We start from the raw sequence: 11,011 nt of genomic DNA, 5'->3' as shown, positions 1-11,011 counted from the left end.
GCAGGGTCCTTGTTCACCCCTTTGGCCCTCAGGGATTAGATGGGAAGTATATGGCTCTCTCCATGCATTTCAGCTGGGAATCATGGTGGTGTGCGTCCAGCACACACTCGGACCCACGAGCCCTGCCGCTCCTGGAGAACTTGCTGTCTCTGCGCAAGGTGGGGGGGACTGGGCAAGCCTGCTCGGCTATCTCAGAGAGCCTGCTCACCCTGCCCATCCCCTGGGCCTCTCTCAACTCAGTGTGTAATGTCCGCGGGGTCTTTGTTCTCACGTCCTGCCCTCAGGGATTAGATGAGAGGTACCTGGCTCTCTGCACGCATTTCAGCTGGGAATTATGCGGGTGTGCTTTCAGCACAGACTCGAACCCACAAGCCCTGGTGCTCCCGGAGAACTCCCTGTCTTGGCGCAAGGTGCGCGGGGGCTGGGGAGTCTCCTCGGCCAGCTCAGAGAGCCTGCTCACCCCGCCCATCCCGTGGGCCTCTCTGTGCCCCAGCAACCTCTCCCTAAGTTTTCTAGGCTTGGCTCCAACTCACAATCTTTCTTGATGTCACTGTGGCCCTGTACTAAGAGTACGGTCCTATGGAGGTTATGTGATCAATGTTTTGGCAAATGTCTGACTCCCAGTGTGTCCAGTACATCCTTGAATCCATCCTGAGATATTTCTCCTTTTCCAGAGTGCATAATTGGGATAGATGAACTTAGCATGTGCTGAAATCCTCAGCTGGAAGGCCAAATGTAAGCCACAAGAGTTGTCTTTATCTGGTAAAATAGTAAATCATAAACAATATCACATCCCTGGAGGGACTGCAGAGGTCAGTACCACTATCAAGGACTTGAAGGATGCAGGGGTGGTGGCTCCCATCATATCTCCATTTAATTCTCCCATTTTTCCTATGCAAAAGATGGACAGGTCTTGGAGAATGACATAAGATTACTGTGTGCTGATGAAGTGGTGACTTTTATTGAAGCTGCTGTTCTAGATGTGATTTCCTTACTTGAGCAGATTAATACATATCCTGGTACTTGGTATGCAGCTATTGATTTGGCAAATGCCTTCTTCTCTCTACTTATCCATTAGGCCTATCAGAAATAGCTTACTTTTAGCTGGCAAGTCCAGCAATACACCTACATTGTCCTACCTCAGGGTTATATTAATTCAACAGCTCTTCGTCTACTAATGGGCCTTAGTGCAAACTGAATGCTTGACCATAGAATACCAGGTTGCCATGTAAACTGAGTTGCCCATCTTGACCTGGGTATTATCTGATCTGCTGAATCATAAAGTTTGATGTGCACTGCAACAGTCCATCATTTAATGGAAATAGTACATACATGTTGGAAGCAGCACAGGTCCAGAGGGAATAAATAAATTACATGAAGAAGCCCCAAAATTCAAAGACTCAATCCAAAAATGGGCATCTGAGATAAATACACACTTTTCAGATGAAGAAGCACTCATGGTGAATAAACATGAAAAAAAATGGTCAACATCATTAGTCATTCAAGAAATGCAAATTACAAGAACAGCGAGATTCCATCTCCCTCCAGAAAGAATGGCTACTATCAAGAAATCTACCAATAACAAATGCTAGAGAGGCTGTGGGGAAAAAGGAACCCTATTCCACTGCTGGTGGGAGTGTAGATTGGTGAAACCACTGTGGAAATCAGTTTGCAGATTCCTCACAAAAGTAGGATTAGAAGTCCCAATTAACCTAGCTATTCTCCTTCTGGGTATTTTCCCAGAAGAATTAAAAACATCATACCACAGTGATATATGTTCACCCATATTTATAGCAGCACAATTTGTTATAGCTAAATCTTGGAAACAACCCAAATGTCCATCAACCAAAGAATGGATAAAAGAGATGTACTTTTTTATATAATGGAGTATTAGTTACCTATAAAACAGATAAACTCAAGGCTTTTGTAGGGAAATGGATGCAACTAGAGACCATACTCATAAGTGAAATAAATTGGACCCACATGTGCAAACATCATATTGTCTCCCTGGTGTAGGAGCCTGAAAGAGTAAGTAAAACTCAAGGCGTACAGTAAATGATATGAAAGGGAAAGAAATTGCTAAAGGAAGGAACAACTGGGATGAGGGAAAGAAGAAAAAAGAAAGAAGTAAGGCAAATATATATATCTTATATCTTGTAATCTGAGCAACTGATTTGAGGACAACAATATACAACAGAACAACCACTGGTTAATTCCTACCATCCTCTCTAGTGAAACTCTGTATTATCTCTAATATTTTATTTCATAATAATTTTTTTATTCTCTTTAATGGTTTGAATAATCTTCCATTCTTACATCTGGTAATCTGAGCCATGCAGTTGAAGATAACAATATGTAATGTAGTAATCATTGTTAATTCTTATCATTTTGTTTTGAAACCCTGTATCACTTTTTTATTTTAAAGAGAATAGTAAAAAAAATAGCAAAATACAAGCAAAACAAAGCAAAGACATTAAAAATGAGATAGGGTGTCAAACCAAATGGTAAGGATTAACAGTGGTTGTTATATTACATATTGTTATCTTCAGTTGTGTTGCTCAGATCACCAGATTTAAGAATGGAAGATTGATCAAACTATTACAGAGAATAAGAAAATAATAATGTAAAAAACATTAGAGACAGTACAGAGTTTCACTAGACAGGATGGTAGGAATTCACCAATGGCTGTTATCCATGTATCACTTTTAATGTTCTTGTTTTGTTTTGGTTATGTCTGTGATGTTGGTAAGTTGCTTTTTTTTTTTTTTTTTTTTTTTTTTTTACTACTCTTTTTAAAATAAAAAAAAATACATGAAGAAGTTGCCCACATGCCCACGGCTTCTACTCCTACTATATTACTTTCTGTTTCCCAGCATGCACCTGTGGCTCATGGGATGTACCATATGATTATCTGTCACAGGAAGAAGAGTAGGCAGATGAAGCGAGGAAGCCTGGTATATAGAGGGTTCTGCACATTTTTCAGGCACCACTTGCAAGTGGAAAGGTGCCAGATGACAGCCCCTTTCCAGGACATCCCTGAAGGACAGCAGTGAAAGGAAATATTCCCAGTGAGCAGAAGTTTGGGCAGTGCCTCTGGTAGTACATTTTGTGTGGAAGGAAAAATGGCCAGACATGTGACTATATACTAAATCATGGGCTATATACTAAATTGTCCTTATTGGCTGTAGCCAATGGTATGGCTAAATGGTCAGGAACTGGGAAGGAACATGACTGGAAAATTTGTGACAAAGATGTTTGGGGAAGAGGTATGTGTCCAGACCTCTCCATAAAGGCAAGGGGTATGAAAATATTTGTATCCTACGTGAATGCTCACCAAAAAGTGACCTCAGCAGAAGTAGACTTTAACAATTAAGTGGGTAGGATGACTCATTCTGTAGATAGTGGTCAAACTCTTTCTTCAGCCACTCCTGTCATTGTCTGATGGGCCATGATGGCAGTGATGAAGGTTACACATTGGCTTAGCAACATGGACTCCCATTCATCAAGGATGGTTTAGCTACAGCCTCTGAGGAATGCCCAATATGTCAGCAGCAGTGACCAATGCCCAGTCCCTGATAAGCATCATTTTCCAGAATGATCATCTTCTGACCCTGCTGGCAGGTTGATTATATTGGACTGCTTCTGTCCTAGAAAGGATAGATCTGTCCTTATTGGCAAAACACTTATTCTGGATATGGACTGGCTTCTCCTTCTGTAAAGCTTCTGCCAAAATTACCATCTGTAGACTTACAAGATGCCTTACCCACCATCATGGAATTCCGTACAGCACTTCCTCTTACCATGAAACACGTTTTATGGCCAAAGAAGTGAGGCAGTGGGCTCATGCCCATAGAATCCATCAGTCTCACTGTGTTTCTCACCATCCAGAAGGAGCCGGATTGTTAGAAAGGTGGAATGGTCTTTTGAAGACATAATTACAGTGCCAACTAGGAGGCAGTAGCTTGCAGGCCTGGGCCAAAGTTCTTCAGAAAACTGTATATGCTCTAAATCATTATCCATGGTACTGTGTTCCTATAGCCAAGATTCATAAGTCCAGGAGTTAAGGGTTGGAAGTAAGAATGATACAACTCACTATTACCTCTACTGATCCACTAGCAAAATTTTTGCTTCCTGTTCCTGAAATCTTATGCTCTGCTGGCTTAGAAGTCTTAGTTTCAGAGTGGGAAGGCTTGTATGAGAAAGTACACTAAAAATACCACTAAACTAGAAACTAAAACTTTCCCTTAGTAATTTTGATCTCTTCATTCTTGGAAGAAACAAGCTAAAAAGTGACTCACAGTATTGGCAGACTGACCCAGACTGTCAAGGAGAAATTGGACTCTTACTCCTCAGTGGAGGAAAGGAAGAATATGCTTGGAGCTCAGGAGACCCCTTCAGGTTCCTCCTGTACTGTATTACCATGTCCTGTCATTAAGACCAATGTGAAATTACAGTTTCAATTTTATCCTTCTTTATAGCTGAGTAGTACTCCACTGTACAAAAATACCACATCTTTTTTTTTTTTTATCACATACAGTTTGATTCACAGGATCAGAGATGACAGGTTGTCCAAACCCAATTGACACCCACAGACCAGACTATTCAGGCACAGAGACAGGGCACAGTGAGCACAGAGGGAGTTCACTGTAATGAATGATGTGGGTCAGAAACCACTTGACAGGCTTCTGTGAAGGCAGTGAATGAGGCACAAGAGTCAATGTACCTGGGTGCAGGCAGATGGGGTGGAAAAAGACTGTCTGTAGGGGAGGAAGAAAAGCAATGCTTTTATTCAGGGCTCGGCAAAGGGAGTCAAATGAGATCAGGCAAGGTACCTTGTCAGGAGTTCAGGCAAGAGACCTTCTGTAAGGAGGTTTGGGCAAACATCAGTGGTCAGTGTTTGCAGAGCATCTGGTACAAATGTATGGATGTTATCAGATGTACGAGTGATGGGAAGATTCTGTGCTCTGCCTTATTTCCTCTGTGTGACCTGTCCTTTGTCCTTAGTTTGTCAAGGGGAGCACTTGTCCTGGGGCTGTGGTTATTGCTGAGAGCAATGTGACTGCTGAAAAACAGGTTGAGTGATGGAAAAGTCATGCCTGAGTCGAAGCTGATACTCATGTCCTTGCCACAGGGTGGAGATCTGGGAATGCATCATGTTGCCTTCCTATCTCTCAAGAATGCAGAATCCTGACCAGGGGGTGAAAAACATCAAACATCTTGCCATGTGTTTGTGAAGGACTTGTGGAACCTGAATCACCTTTCCTGACTTTATCACAGGATGGATCAGCCCTCTCTGAGGGGGTGGGCAGCAACAGAAGGGCCATATATAGTTTCCCTGGGTGGGACACTGAAGACTTCTCTTTCCTCCTCCAATACCTGCCAGCCCAGCAGCTCCCTTGAAGCCATGGATCTGGGCTTACTGTGCCTGGGTCTCACCCTGATGGGGGCCCTGCAGATCCAAGCCATGTACATTCCTCCAGCCTTGATCCCTGCACCACCTCTAAGCTCAGTGCCCCTGCAGGAGGACTTCCACGAAGACCAGGTAAAGGCTCTGGCTATGCATCTGGGGGAAAGTTCTGTGAGACAAGGATGATGGGAGTGAAGTGGAGGAGTAACAAAGGGACTCAGGGAGAGTTCTGGGTGGAAGGAGGAAGACTCAGGGTGACCAGGTCCCATTCATGCTAGGTGGGGACATCTTCAGTCCCTGCATAGACAAGAAAACTGAGGCTCAGGAAGACCCACCAGCCACTTGCCCAGGGCCACCTCATTTCTGACAACAGAGGGCTGACTCATCACCCAGGATCCATCCTTGCCCTGGAGGACACAGCTTCCACCAGCCTCCCAGGGCAGCCCATTCCCAGACCCTGCTTCTCAGAGTGCTTCCCAAAAATATCAGGAGGGACAGCATGGGAAGCTGGCAGTGAGGCAGGCTCCAGGCTCTGGCTTTCACCAATGTCTTATAGTTCCAGGGGAAGTGGTTTGGCATAGGCATTGCTGGGAACTCAATTTGGAAAGGAAATGCAAGCAGTGACTATTTCATGTACAGCGACACCTACCAGCTGATGGATGACCACAGCTACAATGTCACCATGCTCATACTCAGGTAAAGCGGCCACTTCCCGGGGCTCTGAGAGCTAGAATGGTGTCACAAAAGAGTGACCAAAACTGATGGCTGCTATCATTCAGCTCTCTGCTCTGAACTAAATCAATTTTTTTTCTTTCTTTGCTCATCTCTTCCCCTTTCTCTCTCTTTCCATTTCTCCTTCCTTGCTGTCTTCCCACTCTTCTTTCCTTCCTTTCCATCAACAGTCATGAGGGGCTGTACTGTAGACACAGTCAGGAGAAATCAAGATAGAGAGTAGGGCTTCTCAGAAGGAGAGGTGGGACACTGGATCCAGCCTGGGACCCAGGAAGTCCTCCACTTAGGTCTTGTAAAAAAGTGCATGTACCCTTGAGTGTTTTCCTATCATTTCACAATGTGTATCATACCTCCTAGTTTGAATGAACTCTTTCAGGTTTTACACCAGTGAAACAATGCAGTGCTTGCACATGCAGGTCTGATTTATTTCACTTATGAGTATGGGAAAAGAGAAGGGAAAGAAGGAGAAATTTTGTATGTATGTATATACAGGATAGTTAACATAGTTGTTCTACTGTCTTCTATTTCTTTGCTGAAAGAATCTGTCAATGAGTCCTTGATTGATCAATATTGCATGTCTCTCTCTGTTTTCATGAGAAACCACTTTGAAGATATCAATATGTAACACAACAAGCATTGATAATTTCCTACCTCTTTGTTTGTAACTCTGTATTGTCTGTACTGTTCTTTTGCTATTTTGTAGAAGGTTGTCTGTCTGTTAATGTTTTCCTCCTTTTATTTTTAAAATTAAAAAAAAAAGTGCATGTAAGGTAGTCAAACTGCCGGGGTTGCTGCAGTCCTAACAGACTCAGCTCCAGAGACTGGGGCAGGAGGATCACAAATTGGAAGAGAGCCCAGGCAAATTAGTGAGCTCCTGTCTCAAAGTAAAAATCAAATCAAAACAGAACAAAACAAACACAACACAACACAAAACAACATGGTTGAGAAATAGCTTAGTTCCAGCACTATCATTATAAAAAAGGAGGTATGAGGGAACACACCAGGGTCTGGTGCACTCTGAGTCAGAGAGCCTCAGCGTAGGAGGCAGCAAAGCAGCCAGCTCTCAGCATGTCCACCCAAACAAGGGCCGATGTGCTGCCAGGAGGGGATCCCTCCCCGGGCAGTCGCTCGGGCAAAATAAAAATGCACTGCAAGTAGATGAGCCCAGGCTCCCCAACCCAAATCCTCATCTACATAGTCTCTCTCATCTGCCACCTGAGATTTCCCAGCCTTACCTTTATGGTTTTTTTATCACCTGCCCTGGAGCATCTGTGCCCCCGTCCTGGCTCTTGTAGGAATCACTGGGTGGATGGAAGTTAGAGAACTTGAGGATCTTAGTGTATAGGGAAGACAGGCCTCGAGGTCTTGGCTTTGGGATATAGAGTGGGATGGACTCAGGAGAGGACAAGTGGGGCCCAAGTGCTAGTGCAGTGCTTGGCATGGAGCAGACTGGTTGCTCAGAAGAAGTTGCTGGAGAGATGGGAAAGGTGAGCAGCAAGGTAAGAGTAGAGGTCAGTGCCTGGGACCTGTGTGTGGGACAGGCTACCCCCAGGATATAGCGGAAGAGATAGTGATTGCTGTATGGAGAGTGGAGTTGCCTCTAAGCAGTCCATGCAGAGGCTAAAGAGGGAAGAGCCAGGGAGATGGAGTGGGCTGAACGGCCCCTGCCATAGTGTTAATGTCACAGGCCGGGCTGCAAGAGAGCTTCAAGTTATGGAACAGTCCTGCACCCCTTTTGTCCATTCCAAGGTGCCACATCTGTATCTGCTCCCTGCTCACCAGACCACTGTGTCTCCTTCCCACAGGGATGATGAATGTATACAGTGGAACCAAAAACTTGTCCCATCTGTTGAGCCTGGCCAGTTCTCGCTGGACAATGAGACACGTGAGTTGTGAATGAGTCTTTGGGATTCAGGAGTAGGAGGTAGCGTCCCCCTGGAAAGGAACAGACCTCACTGCCCCTCCACAGAGTCGTTGTTCTGTGGGGTTAAAACCCCTGCTGACTGATTAGGGAAGAAGGGGATGGTCACTTCCTTCTGGTCAGGGAGGAATGACCATTGCCCTCTGCATTGCAGTTTCTGACGGATTGGACATCTACACCGTGAGAATAGTAGCCACTGACTACAATCAGTTTGCCTTGATGTATGCCATGATAAAGTTTGAAGACATGGTGTACTTCCAGACCAAACTCAATGGTATGTTCTCACTCCATTCCTCAAAGGTCTGGCCTCTGGCCACAGTTAAGTGAGAAAGCCCCTGTCTTCAAGATCTCAACTATTCTCCACTTCAAGTGTCCCTCAGGGAAGAGGCCTTTCCAATGTCTCTCCGTGGGAAAGGGGTCTGGACCTCATTCACTCATTGAGCAGTATTTGTAGAATGAGCTGGGGTAGTGGCCCCAAACTGTCACCCCAGCTCTTGGGAAGCCGAGGCAGGAGGATTGTGAATGTGGAGCCATCTTGGAATATATAACAAAAGCCTGTCTCACATGGTGTAAAAAATAATATAGTGTGTCTTTCTGTTGCCCCTCACTGGCCATGGTGGACACAGGGAGAACCAAGGAGCTGAACTCTGAGGTGAAGCAGCGCTTCATTGAATTTTCTAAGTCTCTCAGCCTCAGTGATGACAACATTGTCTTCTTTGAGCCCACCGGTAATTACCAGCTGCATGGAGGCATGGGGGGTGGATGTGGTATCTGTTTAACATGATGCTATCCCACACCAGGGAAGTTGAAGGATAAAGAATCAGTCCCCTGCTCCAGTCACTGGAGAGATAGTGGCTCTCAGTCAGGCATCTGTGAGTTCCCAGAAACCTTGGTTCCATGTTTTCCTGTGACAGTTTAGCTGGTTTAGCCAAGGCCTACCCAGTGACAATTTCAAGCCCAGTTCAAAGTTTTTCTAGTTTCCACATCCTGGGTCATCTCCTCTCCATACCTTATTGACTCTTATTGTCCTGGACCACCTCTTCCATACCTCAGGACTTGCTGTGCTGGGCCATTTCTTACTTCCCCTGAGGCTTGCTCATTCCTGACATTGGAGATGTCCTTACTTTCAAGTGGCCTGGGCTGGCCTGGGCTGAGGGTTCCACCCAGGCCAAAAACTGCCCTCACTGAGGAGCAGTCAGTCTCAGTAGGGAAACAGGCCTGAGGCTTTGCAGCCCAAGCAGATAGGGCAGGCTCAGTCTAAGTCCACTATGGGCAATGCAGGTGTCCTGGAAACCAGATCTCTCTCTCTCTCTCTCTCTCTCTCTCTCTCTCTCACACACACACACACACACACACACACCCTAACTACTCTGATGTCTTTCTCCCCACAGAGAACTGCATCTGATGACTGAAGAGGCAGTGAGTATGGCAGCACAGGGGGCTGCATAAGTGGCCACACTTAAGTGGGCTGGGGTTTTGGGGCTTCCTTTGTTTCTCCCACTCTCTCCAGGAATCCCCATCATCAGTAATCCGTTGTCCCCCCTCAGGTGCCTCCTGTACTCCACCCCTGTTCTTTCAGTAACTTCTACCCAAGGTTCCATCTGACTGCTCCACCAGACATCAAGCCAGAGGGAGCCAGAAGACCTTCCTTTCAGTGCTTGCTGCATACCCAGGCACCACAAAAGTCATCCACTATGGAGCCCCCTTGTGTACTAAATAAAGGGATGCCACAGACCTCCAAGTATAAGTCTCTTGGTCCTGGGCCATGGGGATGGGGAAGGCAGAGTGTGGGTCCACATGAACATCACTCTCAGAACTTGCTGCCTTCAGAACTGAGCCTGATGCTAGGGTGCAGAGAGAAGGCACAGGGCACAGCAAACTCTGTGCTCCCCTGCCACTGTCACTGACATACCTGCTCCAGACCACCATGATCAGAAGGATGCCATACTTACCCTTGCTTTAGCTGGGCGTTCCTAGTCCCAGGTCTGGCCCCACCTCCAGAGCAGCCTTTGCTCCTGCCACAGAGAGGTGCCCTGTCCAATAGAGACACAGATGGACTAATAGCCGATGGCAGCACATGGCCATCTGCAATGGGTTCCATATTAGCAGCATCATCAGGGCTGATGAGTAGGAGGGTGTGGGGGGTCAGAAGGGGAAGCCACTGCCAGTGCACAAGCCTGCCCTGGATGCTAGACAGTGACCAAGATAGAATGGTGCATGGTGTTTGGGGCAGATATGCAGGCCTGTTTCAGGCAGAGGGTAAGCGTGGGTGGACTCTGTGGGCCTGGTATCCCTTTTCTTACCCACCCTGGTGTGGGGCCATGTCCACTTTGATGTTGTTCAGAGAGTTTCCTGAATCATGGAGATGTACAGACCACAGGGTGCCTTCTGAAGCCAGGGGGTGTGGAAAGAGAAGCTGTCAGGAATCCAGCCTGCTGGGAGAGGACTCACATAGCTGAACCTGTGTTTGGTCTCTCAGCCCCTGCTCCCCACTGGCCACAGTGGCAGCTTCTCAAGTCATGTGGGATATTCAGGAATTCCTCTTGCCTTTTCTCCCCTTTAGAGGCAGCACTCAGTGGAATGTAGCTTTAAAATATCCCAGGCTTCCCACTCCACAGACACACACCACCAATTTTATGGGTGAAGCATATTTCTAAGCAATGACAGCCTCTTTCTTGCCCCATCCCCATAATAGAAAAATCCAGATACCCAAGCACACTAGATGGTGTCTGCAGTCTGGGTCAGAATTCAGTAGAAGACCAGCTTGCTGCAAGCTGTGCCTTCCAACAGTGGTGTGGACTATGCCTGACCCAGAGGAATTCCAGGCTAAGAGGGGTGCTTTGAGATGGCTGGACCAGGGTGTTGACCTCTTGTTGCAACATCAGCTGACTTGCAGTTGCCCAGTTGACAGGACACAAAAGTTTGTAGTTCCTGCTCTCTCCCTTCCTTTT

General features: G+C 46.2%; 1 protein-coding gene across 1 annotated transcript; it reads left to right on the top strand.

Moving 5' to 3' along the window:
- Positions 1–5,404: 5,404 nt before the first annotated feature.
- Positions 5,405–9,642, top strand: LOC102018604 (neutrophil gelatinase-associated lipocalin-like). Its single transcript, XM_013513093.1, has 6 exons — positions 5,405–5,542; positions 5,964–6,103; positions 7,945–8,024; positions 8,215–8,334; positions 8,687–8,788; positions 9,608–9,642. The coding sequence occupies exons 1-6, from the start codon at positions 5,405–5,407 to the stop codon at positions 9,640–9,642; spliced, it is 615 nt and encodes a 204-aa protein (XP_013368547.1).
- Positions 9,643–11,011: the final 1,369 nt, after the last annotated feature.

This window comes from Chinchilla lanigera, unplaced genomic scaffold (genome assembly GCF_000276665.1).
Source record: "Chinchilla lanigera isolate Chin_1 unplaced genomic scaffold, ChiLan1.0 scaffold00018, whole genome shotgun sequence".
Classification (NCBI taxonomy): domain Eukaryota; kingdom Metazoa; phylum Chordata; class Mammalia; order Rodentia; family Chinchillidae; genus Chinchilla; species Chinchilla lanigera.
Note: the sequence above shows the minus strand (reverse complement) of the source record. Positions and strands in the feature narration are given on the sequence as shown.